Source organism: Borostomias antarcticus, assembly GCF_949987555.1.
Source record: "Borostomias antarcticus genome assembly, chromosome: 5".
NCBI classification, from domain to species: Eukaryota; Metazoa; Chordata; class Actinopteri; order Stomiiformes; family Stomiidae; genus Borostomias; species Borostomias antarcticus.
The window spans coordinates 10,625,114-10,643,662 of record NC_140238.1 but is presented as its reverse complement, the minus strand read 5'-3'; the positions used below and the strand labels follow the sequence as shown (position 1 = coordinate 10,643,662).

The 18,549-nt window shown below is 49.1% G+C and overlaps 1 protein-coding gene across 1 annotated transcript in view; it reads left to right on the top strand.

The window, feature by feature from the left end:
* Positions 1-18,549, top strand: part of ttc6 (tetratricopeptide repeat domain 6) — a gene marked incomplete at both ends in the record, with an annotated part of 32,906 nt that overhangs the window by 1,054 nt on the left and 13,303 nt on the right. The window contains 22 exons of the mRNA XM_084438893.1: positions 33-283; positions 845-931; positions 1,166-1,339; positions 1,489-1,619; positions 3,925-4,107; positions 4,427-4,592; positions 4,990-5,094; positions 7,163-7,264; positions 7,467-7,562; positions 7,760-8,181; positions 8,502-8,795; positions 9,115-9,340; positions 9,666-9,795; positions 10,483-10,658; positions 10,880-11,016; positions 11,446-11,615; positions 11,759-11,879; positions 12,520-12,670; positions 13,354-13,436; positions 13,546-13,622; positions 13,905-14,062; positions 16,141-16,290. Of these exons, the coding sequence (XP_084295019.1) occupies positions 33-283; positions 845-931; positions 1,166-1,339; positions 1,489-1,619; positions 3,925-4,107; positions 4,427-4,592; positions 4,990-5,094; positions 7,163-7,264; positions 7,467-7,562; positions 7,760-8,181; positions 8,502-8,795; positions 9,115-9,340; positions 9,666-9,795; positions 10,483-10,658; positions 10,880-11,016; positions 11,446-11,615; positions 11,759-11,879; positions 12,520-12,670; positions 13,354-13,436; positions 13,546-13,622; positions 13,905-14,062; positions 16,141-16,290 (3,590 nt within the window). The remainder of the gene's footprint in view (positions 1-32; positions 284-844; positions 932-1,165; positions 1,340-1,488; positions 1,620-3,924; positions 4,108-4,426; positions 4,593-4,989; positions 5,095-7,162; positions 7,265-7,466; positions 7,563-7,759; positions 8,182-8,501; positions 8,796-9,114; positions 9,341-9,665; positions 9,796-10,482; positions 10,659-10,879; positions 11,017-11,445; positions 11,616-11,758; positions 11,880-12,519; positions 12,671-13,353; positions 13,437-13,545; positions 13,623-13,904; positions 14,063-16,140; positions 16,291-18,549) is intronic.

Sequence of the window (18,549 nt, the reverse complement as noted above, 5' to 3'; positions counted from 1 at the left end):
TCCCCCCACCCCCAGCGTCCTGTCGGCCACAGAGCTCCTGAGGGAAGCGCGGGGCATCGCCGGGGCTGAGGACCAGGACGCCGCTGTCACCCACGGCCAGCAGATGGCGCCAGAGGGGACGGCACTGGCCGCCAAGACGCTGGTCAGGGAGGGAGGGAGGACGGTGGACGAGATCATCGCCTCGCTGCAGAGTGGGAGGAGCGATGTGCCCTCGGCCTCCGACGTGATGATCAGGGAGCTGATGGAGAGGATCCTGGGAGACAGCTACAGCCCCGACCAGAAGGTGAGAGAACACCCAGCAGGGAACATAGACAGTGTCACACATGTGGCTCTCTTGCGACAGTGCATGGGAGCCACTTCTATGGAGTTTTAGCTTCACTTTGCTCGCAGTGTACAGTAGCAGTAGTTAGTGTGACGAACCCTCCACAGCAGCAACAGGACAGTTGGACAGTGTGATTGGCTATTGGGTGAAAAATGGGATAAAATCGGAAATAAATTAATGAAGTAAAAAAAAATACAAATAAATGTGAATGGTGAATCTATGAGGTCTCTTACTCTTCCACCTTCCTATGTTTCTTGGGTCACAGCCATGCATGGTCAGTAACAAGCGACAGAAATCCTTTGTTATTCCCAGAGGGGAAATGTTATTTCATTTTGCCACTGGTGGCACACTGACACAAAAACAGACACATACTGTATAGTGTGTGACTTGGTCTGCAGATTGATTACATTGTCAACACTGCATTATCAACAGGCTTTACATGGCTAACCCCCCCTTCCCCCCCAAGGATTATTAAAGTTAATCTTATCTTATCTATGGATGCTGTTGTTTTTTATCATAAAGGAGGAGCAGACCTTGGAGTCCAAGCCTGAGGTTGCAGAGAAGGAGAGTAAGGAGACAGAGACGAAGGACACCCCTGTCCAGCTGGAGGTACAGTATACACACTATGCCAGTCATCTCACAACAACTATGTGAGAACTATGAAGGAACATTGCATATTAAACAGCATGGATACAGATCCGTCTGTCATCTCTTCGAATAGGTGATTGCCCAGCACGTTTCTCTGAAACGAGCCGAGTCAATTAATTACGAGTCGACGCTTAACAGTGTTCCCGTGTCACTTCCCACCTTCTGTCTTGTCGTATGGCATCCTCCCTCCTCCAGGACGTGGTCTACCGAGAGGCCTGCACGCCTAAGAAGCTGGTTTGGGGGAAGGAGAGGAGTCCCACCAGGGCAGTCCAGCTTTCCACCCCCCCTGGCGTCTACAAGATGGCCGCCCCGTGCTCTGGGGAAGAGACTGCGGACACCGACTCCACGGCCGCCACTCTCCCACACGTGGTACTGTGCAGCTAATCGCAACTGCGATTAGACATTTTCACATATTTCGACCCTAAAGATGATCCTCAGACACTATCAACCAGATATCAACTGGTGGTTGCTGCAGATCGGATGTCATTATTCAACGTCTCTGTGTTTCTATTGTGAAGGTGACGTATGCAGATGTAATGGTGGCCAGAGGAGACCCCGTAGCTCTGGCCCAGAGACCCAGGAGGCTGCCCCTACAGTCCCGGACTTTGCAGGACCTCTCCCTGCTGGCTACATGGGCGCCCAAAACCAGGTAGCCCTTAGGAAGTGGTTATGTAATGGTGTGGCGTGAGAGTGGGTTTTAGGAACTGATTATGAATTATAATATCACATTATTGTGTTGTTCTTTCACAGCAGCTCATGTTTAACCTTCAAATCTACTATTTTGACCCGGCATGAGGACGGCTTGTTCACCTGAACCGCCCTATAAGGACGTGACATGTTGCCTAACCGCTGTGTGATTAGTCATGTCCATTACTGTCTGTGCTCTCTGCTTGTTTTGGAGGAAGTTCCCAGTGACCTCTTCAACTCAGCCACTATCTCAGCTGCCATCTCTCCCACCTTGGGGTTTACGGCCGGGGAAGGTGGGAGGGGAGGGGAGGGGAGGGGAGGAGGGGGGAGGTTCGGTTTCAGGTAGAGTACATCAGTGACAAGGCTATCATCAAAACACCCCAACCCGCCTGTTAGCTCCACTGACACAGAGTAATTACTCTGCTGCACAAGTGGCACACACACACACACACACACACACACACACACACACACACACTTGTACTCTCTCTTGCATGCACACACACGTAACCCAGTTGAATTGGTTAAACACACTCCTCGGTACAAATACCCCCCAGCCGCGCCATTGAACCGCTAGCTTTCCGGTGGCGTAGACGGCTAAAGTGGTGTTTATGAGAGGTGGGTCACGTGTGTAACAGTGTTCGTAAGTCAGAGGACCTGAGAATGAACCCAGCGTGGGCAAAGTGAGGGTGGAAGCGATACTGACGAGCGACACAGTGACACACGCATATGCAGACACACATGCTACTCCTTATGCTGTCGTCAGGCTGGGACCAGCACACACACATCCTTGACACTCCCCCTGACACTGGCTCCTCACTCACCTACGCAGGCCTGATTTACTACATGAGTGCTGTGTTGGAGCCCTGCCCGTCCGACCTGCCTCCTCCTCTCCCAGCCTGCCTGTCTGCTGCCACTCCCTCCCGTTCTGAGTAATGGAGCCACGACGAGTGCTGTTTAATTATGGGGGTTTCTCCATGCTCCGGGTCACTGGGAGGTTTCTTTAGGACAAGCCGGGCGAGGACAGATGGATAGGCCCTCTCCTCTCCACACACGCACACACATACACACACACGCACAAGAGCATGCACACACATGCACTCAGACCTGACCTAGCCATGCTACCTGACCAAGCTAACCTAACCATGCTAACTGACCTGTGCTACCGGACCTTGCTAGTCTAGCCATTATAACTGACCTGTGCTACCTGACCTAGCTAGCCTAGCCATGCTAACTGACCTGTGCTACCTGACCTAGCTAGGCTAGCCATGCTAACTGACCTGTGCTACCTGACCTAGCTAGCCTAGCCATGCTAACTGACCTGTGCTCCCTGACCTAGCCTTGTTACGTCTTTGAGCACCTTGAAAAGTGCTATATAAATAAAATGCATTGTTGTTATTATTATTATTATTATTATTACTTATCCTAGCCATGCTACCTGGCCTAACTACAGGCAACAAGATCCCTCTCAGCCCTCGTGGCTCGGCCCACCAATGAACAACATACTTGTACCTAATAATGAATGGCTGCTGTCAGGTTAGCAGGCCTGGTGATTTGAGGGCCTCTCTCCCAGCACAAAGAGCCCACACACAGAGCCAGGCCACGGGCCTCCGAGTCTGTCTGCAGTTCAAACGCCGTTGAGGAGTTATAGCAGCAGATGATCTGAGCAAATAAACCAGCAGCTCATCTGCTGGGGCCCGGGACAAGAAGAAGGCACTCACTGTTAGTCCAACCCAACCACAGGACTGCTCTGAGGAGCTCCAGAACGTGGCCATTGTTTAAATGTTGACATTCTTGAAGGCAACAAATCATGTTTTTTTTGTTGTTGTTGTTGTAGGTCAAAGCAAATATCAGCTGTGGTTTTCCATTCATGTTTCAGAACGTGTGATCTTTACACGGCCTGTGCATGTGTCATCGCTGCCAGCTATTGTTCCAGAAATAGAAGTAGCCTAACTGCTCGACATGGGTTCAAGCGCTGGAACGTGAAACATGTGTTCTGTAGGTGGCACTCAGCTCTGAGACCTGACCAGCAGCAGCTAGAGACTCGTCTTCATACTGTAAACACCACAGTGTCAATTCTCACCGTACCAGAAGTTGAATTAGAACTTGGGTAGTCAACAATTTCACCTTTAACCCCTAAAACTCTGCCTGGCTCTCCGACCTTGGCACGCAGCGGCCTAGTCCCTGACCCACACACACACAGTTCAACTCAGTTCCTGGATACTGCTTTCACCTGACTATTGTGACCTTCCCTCTCCGCTTCCCAGCTCATCTGATTACAAGACCATCCACCACCTGTGTACGAACCCGGCCAGCCACGCCCTCCCCCCTGAGCTGCGGCTGGCCTCCCGCGCCTATCACACCTCCACCGGCCTGCTCCCAGCACCGCCACTGTTCCACCAGCAAAGGGCGGCGCCGGAGCACAGCGCTGCCCAGCCTGACAGACACCGGTGAGGGGAGGTGGGGGGGGCGTGAGATAGAATTTTGAATGTTAATGTGTATTAGCGGAGAGGCAGATGACTCCACATAGATCCAGTGATGATCAAATTACTCCACACGACTCCACATATTCATATCCTTCATTGTTGAAAGCAGTCCCAGGTTTGATTTCGTCAAAGCTGCTCCAGTTCTGCTCCAAAGGGACTGACTTGCATGTCAAGAGCATGACCACGGCTTTGAACTTTGATATGAGAACATTTTGTTCCCAGCCAGCCAGCATCATCCCCAAGCTCTCAATCGAATCCTCCTTTTTTCCCCCATTGGATCTAGCAGGGTAGTGACAGAGGCCCAGCCGTGTGAGGCGGAGCCAGAGCCGGACAGGCTAGAGGCCGGGGTGACCCACCCCCCTGCCCCCACCTCAGAGAGACTGGCGGACTGGCGGAAGATAGCAGAGCTCTACGTGGAGAAACCCCGAATGGTGCTGCAAGGACACATGGTCGGTAACACAGACAGGCTTCCGGTGATGTATCAGGCCCCTGCTGGAAATACTTGGTAGGAGATTACCACCGGATATAAATCATTGTTCTGATAGGTCAAAAAGATGCATCAGAAAGTTTGCTTTGACAATCTCAGGCCTGTTGGGTCATTGGTTACCTCAGTGAAGGGAGGGAGAAGCAACTCAGCCAGCCTTCTGTTTACTATGGATAGTTTCTGTTGTATGGTGGATGAGCCAACCACTAGGTGGCACCACATGCACATGTATCTGATCATTGCAGACGCTGCTTGAGCTAAACATTCTAATTTCTGGGATTTCCAGTGGTGTTAACGTTCTGTTTCAGTGACGAGTTTTGACAGGAGCCTGTTACAATCCGGTTCTGTCTCCCCTCTCCCAGATCTCCCTGATCTCCAATGAGCTCAAGATGTTCTGGAACCCAGCGCCGCCCAAGTTCAGCTGTTCCCCGGCCCACATCAAGCACACACTCTTCCCCAAATACCAGGTAATACACACCACATGCACACATACCCACACATGCACACACATACACGCGCGCGCGCTCACACACACACACACACACACACACACTCACACACACACACACTGGTTACATATACTATATACTGTACATCGCACATCAGATATACACACCAAATACCACCACACCACAGGCCACAAACATACATAGTCCCAAAGACTATGTACACCACATACCCAAGTATACTGTACAAACTACAGACCAGCACAGACCAGCTCTGTACCACATATAAAGAGTAGGTGTACAACACCACACCACGCGTGAAGCTCGCCTCAGTCAACACAGCAGGTTTATCTAAACCCCATGTGGTGATCGCCCGCTGGGCCCATGGGTGTTTGCGGGTGGACTTGTGCCTTGCTCTGGGTCCACACCGACTCCGGAGGAAAAGGGACAGGTGCAGTACTTAAGACTGCCAGCAGACTCCGCTCTGGTATCAGTACTCCATACCCAAGCAGTTGGAAGGAAAGCCAACCTCATTACAGAGGGTCCCACTCATCCCCCCTGCACAAGTCTATCCAACTATACAGTACTACCATCAGGCTGCCGTCCCCCTGGCCAAGAAAAACACTACCCAACCTCCTTTATTCCCACTGCTATAAACATTTTAAACAAACAATGAAGAATAACTCATATGCCACTTTGCACATAGTAGTCTAAGTCAATTTTCTGTCACAACAAAGTTTTCTGAATCTGAATCTCTAGAGGGACAGACTGCAGTCAGTGGTAGTTCAGAGATCTACTCTCTAGGGGGACAGATTGCAATCAGTATTTGATTGATTGATTTGATTGATTTAATTTATGGATATAGCAGACCACATTGATTCCAAGAGATAACATGTAAAAGTGTGAACACTTGTTTCCAACATGGTCCTCGACAGATCAGAGCTCTGCTCTCCAGGGGGGCAGACTGCAGTCTGTGGTAGCTCAGAGACCAGCTTTGTATGCAGAGAGACAGGGAGGGGCAGACTGCAGCCAGAATACAGGCAGACGCAGCAGCAGAGATCTAGCCCGGCTCCGCCAGCCCAAATTCGCCAAAATTGTAAAGAGTGGAAATCCTGCGTTTAATTTTCGATTTCCAGGGGGCATTCTCAATGGTCAGACCAAAACGCCTCTGGATGCAACTGGATCTACAACCAATCAGAGCAATGAAACATGGGTTAGTCGTCATATCATCATATCAAGTGGGTACAGTCCTTTTATCAAACGCCATATTACAGTAGATAAACGGTATCGGGTTGGGTGGGAATCAGTTTGAACGGTTGATGACCAGACTGATCTGCGGAAGGACATAGAACGAGCTCACGTGAACAGGCTGGTGACGCCAGGCTAGTAGAGATCTGCCCCATCTGATCTGTTGCATCCAGAAATGAGGGACGACTCAACAACACACTGCAGAGTCCTTTTCACTTAAATAAGCTTGATGCCCCGCCCCTCTCTACCATTTCATTTTCATTCATTTCAGTCATTTAGCAAATTCTCTTATCCAAAGCGACTTAGAATATAATATGCACATTGTCTCTAGAGTAAACTTGATATCCCTCTCTACCAATCAGATAAACTTGATGCGCCTCTCTACCAATCAGATAACATTAATGTGCCTCTCGAACAATCATATTGATGTCTCTCTCTACCAATCTGATAACCTTGATGTGCTTCTCTACCAGTCAAGATTGATGTCCCTCTCTTCCAATCAGATAAACTTGATGAGCCTCCCTACCAATCAGATTGATGCCCCTCTCTACCAATCAGATAACATTAATGTGCCTCTCTAACAATCAGATTGATGTTTCTCTTTAACAATCAGATGGTTTTGTTCAATGTGAGCAATCCAAATATGTTTTAACCGTATGACCTCTGTATATATTGGTCAAATTAAAACATTTTAATTTGACCAATATATACAGCAATATTCCATCGCTTATGTGTGTTGAGGGAGAGGAGTTCATGTGAGCTGTGGAGAGAGTTTCTTCTAGAACGCCTGTAGCCATGTCAGATCAACCTTGTGGTTGTTTCCGTGGTTTCTGTCACTCAGGCGACCAGGCAGGACCTGTCCAACGAGGAGCTGTACGATGACCTGCAGGTCCTGGCGGGGTCGTCCTGTGATGTCAACGTCGCCAAGCCAACCGGCTCCGTGGTTAGTCTTGCGCCCTCCGAACTCTCCGTCAGCCTCTCAGTTTAATCACTCTGTTAAGAAACATTTGATGAGAGTTATGAGCTCTATGCGCAGATTAGGCCAAGCACTCTTAAGCCTGCAATTTGTGTCCAGTAAGAGACTTTAATATCACCTCACCGCTGTAGGAGACCAGGAATCTGAGCACTGATTACTCTGTCTTCAGGAGAACGTGCTGTCCATGAAGTTCAGGTCTATGGTGGACCTCAGGACTCTGCAGGGGTCTCCGCAGCCCTCCGATGACCTCTCTTCCATCCGCCAGGTTTGACACACCGTAGAGCAACGTCTCGCATAATATCACTGAGGTGCACTCTTAGAAAACAATGTGCTCTATAGAACCATAACGGGTTCTTCAGACGTTTCTATGGGAGAGGCCCCTGGACAACCTCTAGGAGTGTATACTCTAAAGTAAGCGTCCATACAGTTCTGGCCTAACCGTTACCTCTCCTCCCACTCCAGGCAACGCGGCCCCTCTCTGCCCCCCACCTCCCCCCGGATGCCCAGGCCTCCTTCAAGGTGTCCTGTGACTACGCCACCGTGACCAGGGAGCTCCAGCTCGTCAGACAGCAGCTCTCCTCTTCCCCGCTGGCCACCGATGGCCACCCGGACAACCCGCCCACCACCTCCACCCAACGGGACCCCCCCCGACCCCCCGCGGCGCCAGCCCCGGGAGAGCAGCCCTCATTGGGGGCCAGCCCAAGCCAGTGCCCCCTGCAGGGCCGCCGGGGGGACCGGGGCAGGGGTGTCCCGGGGAAGTCTTTCAGACGTGCCAGGGTGTCTCACACCAGGCGGAAGGTCTCCAGGTGGGCCAAGAAGCTCAGCCCCGCCAAGCTGGCCCACATCTACGAAACGCTCCAAGGGCCTCCAAACACACTCACCAGGTACTGCAGGTGTACTGTTGGTGGGGTTGGAAAATTCTAGGAATATTCACAAAATTCCCAAAATTCCCAACGGGAATTTATGTGAAAATAAAGGGAATAAACATGTATGGAAATTAACGGGAGTAAATTCTGTTTTCCAATTAATTCCCGTCAATTCCCATTCATTTCCATAAATTCCTGTTAATTCCAATGGGAAGTTTGTGAATATTCGCGGACTTTTGCAGGCCTAAGTAGGCGTAGGTCTTACTGAAAGACTTGTAGGTCAACTGTGATAAGTACTGATACATATTTTAGAGTGACTCTAAGATTGTTCTATGCAGGAGTGAATCCTTGTGCCAGCTGTCGTCCAAACCTGCCCCCGACCCCTCCGAGGCCCCCCCCCTGCACCGCCCCCGCAGCCCCAGCCTGCCCCTGCTGCTGGACTTCCAGGGCTTTGCAGAGGCGCAGGGCGGCATCCCCGAGGACTTGCTGCCCCGGGAGTGGGTGAGGGACATCTGGGACGCCTGGTTCGACGAGCTCTTCCCCCCTCTGGAGGAGAGCGGCGGCCCCCGTGAGGAGGAGGGCCAGAAAGGGGGGGTCGCTCTGCAGGCCTGCCCCTCCGCCGACACCCCGAGGTAGAGGGTCCCTCGTGAGACCATCCTGATCTAGCGAGCTCACTTTCAGTCAGTGGCTATGTTCTACTGGGGGACAGAGCAGCAGTCTGAACACAGTCCCTGATTGGCCTGGTCAAAATGTAATGAGAGAGATAATTGAAAAGAAATCGTTTGAGACAGGAGGAAGACCAGACTGATCTGCAGAGAGAAACTGAAAGTGAACTTGTGGCCTCACGAGGCTACGCAGAGGGTAGAGGAGGAGATTAAGGAGTAGGAAGGTGGTGGGTTTGAAACCTGAACTCTCTTCTCCTCTCCTCACCCCCCTCTCCTCTCCTCCCAGTAAGCCAGACGAGAACCAGGAGGAGATGCAGACCCTGGACCACGTGGACCTGTCCTTGACCCTGGAGCCGGGCCTGACCCCTGGGGACCTGGAGGCGGAGGTGGCCCGTCTGACCCAGGCCCTGGCCCAGCAGCCCGACGCGCCCAGCCCCTTCCACCTCTGCCGCCGCGGGGCCCTGCACAAGAAGCTGGGTCGTCTCGGCCAGGCCCTCCATGACCTCAACGCCGTGAGTCCATGGGTTCCAATCCCATCGCTGCCGTTGTCTTGGCCTTTCCTTTATTTCACAATTCCGAGGCTCTGTTCAGTGTATGTGTAATGGTTGGTTGGTGTAAAGTTGATTCCCTAATCTCTATTGCAGAAAAAAAAGTTGTATTGTATTGAGATAGAGCTGATTGTATTGTTAGCGTTGCTGTTCTAACAGTAGTGTAACCTCCCTCCTCCCTGGTTGTATTGTTAGCAGTGGCTGTTCTAACAGTAGTGTAACCTCCCTCCAACCTGGTTGTATTGTTAGCAGTGGCTGTTCTAACAGTAGCGTAACCTCCCTCCCCCAGGCCATCTCTCTGGAGCCCCTCCTGCTGGATGCCTACTGGCACAGACACAGCATCTCCCTGCTGAGAAACGACCAGACCAGCGCCCTGGACGACCTCAACTTCATCATCAAGCACAAGAAGAAGCACGCAGGTGGAAACCTTTTATCATTAAGGAGAATGATATGGAAAATAATCACAAACTACTGAACTCTTAACTCGTAACACAACAAAAACACACTGGTAGTTATTTTATTATCAAGCACAACAAAAAACACTGGTTGGAACAAGCAGGCAGTCATTAAAATTCAGCAGAGGCCCTCATATGAATGCTTACATTTACATGAGTGGAATAAGTTATTTATTCATCTTTCTGTGTGTTCTGAAGAGGAACACTCTGTTCATTGCACATCAAAGCAGCCATGGGGATGCTGTACTAGAGAAAGGCTCAGCCCACATACAGTAATTATCTCTGAGGTGATTACTGCACATTAAGTACATGTCTGTTAGGGCTGGGTGTTGGCAGGGACCTCACGATACGACATGTACAGTATCACGATACATGGGTCACGATACAATACGTATCACATTACATTGCGATACGATACACACAAATGTTCTGTAGAACAGACACGTAGAGCCTCAGTTGAAGGCTCCAGGAAGTGATTCTCAGTTGCTTCGTTTTTAAACTGCTAAAATCATTACAGGTAGTAACAATGTCTCAGTACTCTCATTCTTTGTCAAGTCGATGAGAACCCTTTCTCAAAAGTGGGAGCCAATATTTCCAAGGCGCTATATAGAAACTACAGTGTGACGTGTCCATTCCCTCCCTGGGCCGCAGATGCCTTCAAATCCAAGGCTGAGATGTACAGGGTGCGAGGGGACACCACGCTGGCCATCATCAACTACACACAGGCCATCAAGTGCAGACCAGAGGACGACGACAACTACTTCAAGAGGGCCCAGATGTACGAGAGGAGGAACGAGATCCTGCTGGCCATGGAGGATTACGCTAAAGTAGGCCATGATGATCACACACACACACACACACACACACACACACACAGAAACAAACACAGAGACAAACAAACAAACACACACACACACATGCACACACATACACACACGCCCACACACACGTGCGCGCACACAAACACACACACACATACAAAAAGCTAACAGTGATCCACATCCAGGTTGATGAATAAAACTCACCCCTGCTCCCTCCTCTCCTGCAGACGTTCAGCGTCAACACGCAGCGCACCGACGCTCTGATGCTCCACGGCCTGCACTACTTCCACAGCTGCAACTGGATGGTGGCTCTGTCCGACTTCAGCCTGCTGCTGCAGCAGAACCCGGGCCACGCCATGGCCAGGTAGGGGAGGGTGTGTGTGTGTGTGCGCACGTGCGTGTGCATGTTTGTGTGTGTGTGTGTCTGTGTCTGTGTGTGAAGCTAACTGTAATCCAGGTACTTCTGTGAATCCATGCTAGCTCCAGTTAGCATTAACATGGGGATTTAAGCATGCTTAATTCCTCAAAAAAGACATTGATATGGTATGTTACACTATACAGCAAGTACATGCCTTTGGTAGTCTACTGTATCTGGATATTGTAGCAATTGTTTGAATTCAAAAGCACCGCCAATCTTTTAAAAAATATGAGCAACTCTACCTTGAGCTGCCTTTATGACCTTGCTCAACAGTACTGAAACATCCTGTAATTCATATACAGTAATCCTCATATAATCCTTATTTAATCTAAAGTGCTACAGTGTATAACTGTCCTGTAACCCTGTCTGACCCAGGACGTGCCGGGGAAGGATCTACGCCAAGCTGGGTCAATACCAAGAGGCCATCGATGACTTCTCCCTAGCCGTGCACCTCAACCCCAACGACTGGCTGGCCTTCTACCACCGGGGCTGTCTGCTCCGCAAGGAGATGCCTGACATGGCCCTGCGAGACCTCAGCACCTCCGGTAGCGCAACACACGCATGCACGCACACACACACACACACACACACACACACACATGAGCTCTTAGGGTTGTTTATACAGTATATACCACTCAAGCGTGTGTACGAGTCCAGTATATAGAGTATAGTGTGTTTATATCTGCAGTCCTGATCAATGACAGCCAGCAGAACCTGAAGGCCTTCCTGCACAGGGGCCTGCTCTACACCGAGAGGAAGCAGTGGCAGCAGGCTGTGTCTGACTTTGAAGCTGTGATCAGGCTGGACAGGTACTCAACCACTGGAGCCCCTGCTGTGTGTGCGTGTGCGCGTGTTGTTTACAGGTACAGTAAACTACTAGACCCCACACTGGGACAGACTCGGACTAGCTCTCTGATGAAAAGACCAAAGATGCTTTGAGAGAGAGAGGGAGAGGGAGGGTGTGTCTGTGTGAGTGATTGCTCGTGGGAGAAATGGAGAGAATTTGAGGGAGAGGGAAAGGAGGGGGGATAAAGAAAGAAGAGAGACAGATGGTGCTTTAGGACAGTGTGGAGACAGTATGCGAATGTTGAATATCAAACCCAAGGCTCTCTGCCTAGGGCTAGCAAGGGCACTGCAAGTCTTAACGGAGATGTGCTTATCCTTCAAACTGCAAAAGAAAGTGCAGAGTCCTCAGAGAATGTAACTGGCATCTTGAGACTTGACACAGTTTAGCTAAATAGCCCAGAAGGTGATGTAGAGGGAAATGGCTTCTTCTCCATGCTAAGATTTTGTTGTGTTTGTTGTTTGTGATTGTTCTTTTTGTTGTTGCTGTTTATGCTGTTGTTGTCAGGTTGGTGACAGTGGCCTACAGTACATTCTAAATAGGATTATCTTGTTGTCTTTGTTGTAGATGTTGTTATTGAAATGGTTGTTGTTGTTTACTGCCAGGTCGGTGGCAGTGGCCCATGTGAATCTAGGACTGATCTACATGCTGAAGATGAACCACAACCAAGAGGCCATCAGGATGTTCAGCAACGCCCTCCGAGTCGACCCCACCTACATCAGAGGGTACATCTGCCGCGCGCAGGCCTACCACAACGTACGGTTTTACAGCAACATACAACTTCATACATACACTAACAGGCCTACCCCAACTTCACGACCTGACCATCACCATTGACGACACAGTGGTGACGCCAATTCGGACTGCGAGGAATCTGGGTGTGACCTTGGACGACCAACTGTTGTTCTCGGCACATATCACATCCGTTACGCACAGATTCTTGCTCTACAACATCAGGAGGATTTTCCCTCTCCTCACTGACAACTCAACTCAACTCCCTCCTTGCTGGGGCCCTGGCGTCAGCCATTAAACCCCTGGAACTTGTCCAGAAAGCTGCTGCTCGCCTGGTGTTCAACCACCCCAAGTTCTCCCACACAACTTCCCTTCTCTGTTCTCTACACTGGCTCCCTGTAGCGGCTCACATCCAGTTTAAAACTCTGGTACTAGCTTACAGGGCAATGAATGGAACAGCTCCCTCCTACCTCCAGGCCATGGTCAAACCCTACAACCCTACAATAAAAGCGTCAGCTAAATTAATGTAATGTAATCTAATGTACCACAGCATCAGACCTCATACCATTGTACCAAGCACAAGCCTATCACAATTAAATGTTAATCTTGTTTTACTTATACCTCAATGTAAGACCTCACACATACAGTACAGTACAGTACTAGTCCTCCTGCTGAGACCTCGTTCCTTCTTGACCCATTTCCTCCAGGTCAACGACCTACAGAGAGCCCTGAAGGACGTGACGCGCGCCACACACATGAAGCCTGACGCGCAGCACTTCTACCTCCTGAGGTAGCGAGATAGAAGATAACTGCTTTAGAACACACTCTCCATGCTAATAAAAAAGTGTATATTCTCCACCTCATTCTGCCTTCCTCTTGCCCTCTGCCCCCTCCACCAGGGGGCAGTATCTCTGTGACATGGAGCAGTTTGACTTGGCCACCTTCTGTATCCAGTATGCTGCTGAGATGAACAAAGGTACTGGACTCTCTCTCCAGAGCACAGAGTGCGCACAGCAGTGGCCGCTGTCTCTGTACTGCTGTGGACCTCAGCCTCGGCTGAGCTCAGATCTGCTGCATGTCTAGGAGCAGAGACCAGGGTCAAGTTTCATTGACCTTATTTACTTTATTGACTTTATTGCTACTTCAAGAGAGGTATCTATGGCCTCAATTTAAAGTTAAATAAAATAAAAATCTCTCTCTTTGTCTCTCTCCCTCTCTCTGTCTCTCTCTCTCTCTCACACACACCTACCCTCCCCAGCCCTGGGGTCATCTCCCATCCAGCAGGCGTCGGTGCAGTCCTTCCTGGGGAACGACTCCAAGGCCATCGCCTGTCTGGAGGCCGCCACCAACAACCGGCCCTCCCCACCGCTCCTCACCCTCCTGGGGAAGACCCAGATGAAGGCCCGCCGGTTCCTGGTGAGTCTGAACACCCTGCTTCTCTTATCATGGTGAGTCTGAACACCCTGCTTCTCTTGTCATGGTGAGTCTGAACACCCTTCTTCTCTTGTCATGGTGAGTCTGAACACCCTGCTTCTCTTGTCATGGTGAGTCTGAACACCCTTCTTCTCTTGTCATGGTGAGTCTGAACACCCTGCTTCTCTTGTCATGGTGAGTCTGAACACCCTTCTTCTCTTGTCATGGTGAGTCTGAACACCCTTCTTCTCTTATCATGGTGAGTCTGAACACCCTTCTTCTCTTGTCATGGTGAGTCTGAACACCCTTCTTCTCTTGTCATGGTGAGTCTGAACACCCTGCTTCTCTTATCATGGTGAGTCTGAACACCCTGCTTCTCTTATCATGGTGAGTCTGAACACCCTGCTTCTCTTAGAGTGCGAGTCCTAGTCTGAATCAAGCTCTGGGCTGTGAAGCCATTTGGCATAGATGCCAAGCTTGGTATTGCAAGTACTGTGACACATTTTGGGCCCCAAAAAACGTTTTTCCCATAGACATACATGGGGAATGAATGGATGAAATGGATAGGCTTTGCCAGAACCAATTCGCAAAAATGCGAAGGGACTAGAAATCTTATGTTTATTTTGGATTTCCAACAGGGGCGTTATCAACGGTCAGACCAAAATGCCTCCGGACGCAATCGGATAGACCTACAACCAATCAGAGCAATGAAACATTGGTCAGTCATTGTATCATCGTATCAAGTGGGTACAGTTGTATAAAACCCACCCCATATTAGATAAATGCTGTGATTGGCCCAACCAATATCGGGTTGGCTGGGATTCGGTTGGATGACCAGACTGATCTGCAGCTCACGTTATCAGGCTGGCGACGCCAGGCTATGAAATGTCTTGGACAAGAAACAAAACAATTTCAGGGTGTTCAAATTTCTGGGTTTGACTCACAGTCAAAAACGACTCTTTGAATGATCAAGTTTTAAATCATTGGGTCCATTTTTCTTTAGAGGTCATCAAGAGCCGGAGTTTACAGCTGTTACTTTCCCCATGTATGTAAAAGGGACAGGCAGGGCCAAGAAAAACTAAGAACGTTTTTAAAACTTTTGGGGCTTCATGCACTGGGTGAGGAACTTTAATTGGAATGAATGGGCCGCCATCTTCTGAACACCCTACTTCTCTCTTCTCCTCAAGGCCTCTGGTGTGAGACCATTGAGATACTGCACATACTAGTATAATAACTGACTAGCTTTTGTATCTTGTGTGTGTTTGCTTGTGTGCGTGTGTCCGTATGTGTGTGTGTGTGTGTGTGTGTGTGTGTGCTTGTGTGTGTGTGTGTGTGTGTGTGTGTGTGTGTGTGTGTGTGTGTGTGTGTGTGTGCTGTAGGAGGCAGTAGAGAGCTTCAGGAAGGCCCTGACTGTGCTAAGCCCCAATGAGACCAACCTTTGTAAGGTTCCCGAGGCTGCAGAGATCTTCTACCTGACTGGACTCTGCTACATGGCCCAAGTCCAGCTCACTCAGGTACATCTGGATATGGAGGGGACGGAGAGGATAGATAGATGGATGAATGGACACCAATCTACACAGATGGATGGATGGAGGGATGGAGGGAGGGAGGGAGGGAAGAAATGGATAGGTGGATAGTGGATAGATGGATGGATGGATGGATGCACTAGTGTGTATATCCACACCCAGATACCAGCCGGTTCTCTACAGGCCCACAGAGGACACAGAGTCATTGAAAACCAGATGTGATTCATATTTCAAAAGGCCTCCTTCAAATTAAAATTAAAAAGCGTTTTTGACTGACTGCATGATTGGACCCAAAGACAAATTCATGTCTCAAGTTCCTCCTCCCAGTTCCCAGTCTCAGCCTGACGACTAGAAGGCTAAGTGATTCCCCAGGGGTACGTTTGATCACACATCTGCCAAATCTGATCTGATGTGTGTGTTGTTTGTGTGTGTGTGTGATTTGTGTGGTGTTTATGATGAATGGTGTGTGTGCGTGTGTGTGTGTGTGTGTGTGTCTGTGTGTGTGTGTGTGTGTGTGTGTGTGTGTGTGTGTGTGTGTGTGTGTGTATATGTCAGGCACTGGATGCGTTCAGCAACGCTGTGAAGATCAACCCAGACTATGCAGATGCCTACCACCAGAGGGGGCTGTGTCGCATGTGGCTGCAGCAGGCCAAAAGTGTCCAGGACTTCAACAGAGCACTCTTTATCAACCCCAACCTCTTCCAGGTCAGCTCCAATGGGAAACTACTAACAGTAGCAGCTAATGTTGGGCAAAGGTGCTTTTGGCAGGTACTTTTTGGGAATCTGCGAAATTTCCACTTAGAAAAAGAAGTCAAAGGCACTTGAGAATCCATTACATCTTTACATTTTAAAATACTAGTTTCTAATGTTGGACAAAGGTGTTTTTTGGCAGGTGCTCTTTGGAAATGAGGGTGTACTTCGACAAAGAAGAAAAGTAGTGCAATGCACTCAAGAATCCATTAAACCACCTTTAGATTTAGGACCCTTTCACACCTACGCTGTTTAGTCCGGACTTTCAGACTTTCCAGTTTGATCCGAACCAAATTGACAGGTGTGAAACCTCCTGGACCACGGTGCGCGGTGGTCTCGGCTTGAACCAAGGTTCGCTTGTGCATCCTCAAACCAATCAGTGTCAAGTATAGGGAGACGCACCCCCATGGAAGCGATGATGACATAATGTAGGTCTGCCACCAAAAATCCTTTGGTCCGCTGGTGTGAAAGCGAAAGTTATGGAACTAATCAATAAAAAATAACAAATGTGAAAGTGCCAAACGGGATTCTGGTTCGAACCTTGGTCTAGACCTTTAGGTGTGAACGCGCCCTTAGAGTAGATGTTTATTGTCCTCAAAGAGGAAATGCTGTTCCCATGGTCAAACATTACAGACACTGAGGAAACAAAAGGTGCTTCAAACATACAGTACAGCCCCACATTCTGTAACCCCTGTACATACAGCCCCACATTCTGTAACCCCTGTACATACAGCCCCACATTCTGTAACCCCTGTACATACAGCCCCACATACTGTAACCCCTGTACATACAGATGGATACACAAATGACAACAAGACCAGAGCAAACATGGTTGCAGAAACCTGGTCTTACAGACGATGCCTTACTCAAGACATTCATGCTATAAGGCACAAAACTGATTTTGGAACGCACCCTTACATTACTCAGAGTCCGATACGTGCGGCCTGATGGCAGTGTTACAGTGGGTATGGAGGGGGTGGAGGGAGTGGTCAGGTGATGTCAGGATGACCCAAGCTTTGCGGAGCACGGCGCACTCATGTAATGAGGACAGTTGGAGGAAATAGGCCAGTGAGTTTATGGGGAAATTTAATAAATATTTTAGTGCCATCATAGTCAGACTCAAAAAGAATTCCTAATGTGTTAGGCCCTATCAGACCTTCATCAAGCTAAGGTATGTTCCAGGTGAGCTCAGGTCCCAGATCAACCTAGCCAGGACAGGGGTTCAATCAAACACCCAATCTGGTCTCAAGGTCTTGGTTAAATACTGTAGATAGATAAATAGAATTTTCAAATATGTTATATATTATGAAACACATTCACAACGGACAATGTACATAAACTTTTTAAAAGCTCTATTTTTGACATCAATCAATCAATCATCCACTCCTGTTTACAGACTGTATTTTTAGAATACAGGGTACAGGTAAAGGTACAGGTATAGGATACTGGTACAGAGTATAGTACAGGGTACAGGGAATGGCTCAAGGGGTTGAGTCAGAGACAGTCCTCTAAAAAGTGTGGGTGATGAACCTACAGTAGTTTATAATTAAATACAGGGAATACAGTGAATAACACAGCACATGTTTGATTGTATCACAACCTGTATGCCTGGAGCTTGGAAATGTAATCAAGTATTATTGTATTGTACCCTCCTGTCTGAAATGGGCGAGCGGAAGCAGAGCTCAAGCTAGAATCAGAGATCATCTATGATCCAGATGAAAAGACCAACTCTCTTTCATACCAGTCGAACCCTTCAATCTTTTTATTCTGCTCTGTTTCGTACCATTCAACCCGTTAATTCGTTGTATTCTCGGTTTACACAAGCAGCTGCTCCTTCATCTGAATGAATGCAGAACAGTGAGTACAAAGGAGGCCAACACGCCCTCGCCATCTCAAAGTGCCTCAGGTTTTCGTGTCAGAGAACGAGAAGTCGTCCTTGAGCATCCATGGCTGTGGAGCTGGTCTGGGACGACGCCGTGCGCTGCTATCTGAGGCCTGGATCACACTAATGTGTATTTGCAGAAAAAAGCATACATTTTCCTTCATTTGCGCCTTGCAATTACACTACCCCAGCGAAAACCACCCTCGAGCTGCGTTTGGGAGCTGCGTTCTTCCCAAAATGCCTGTGTAATCGCAGATTGTTTTTTGCGGTTCAAATACGTATAGCCATGCAAATACGCATTTGTATAATCCAGGACTGAATGTCCTCACCCT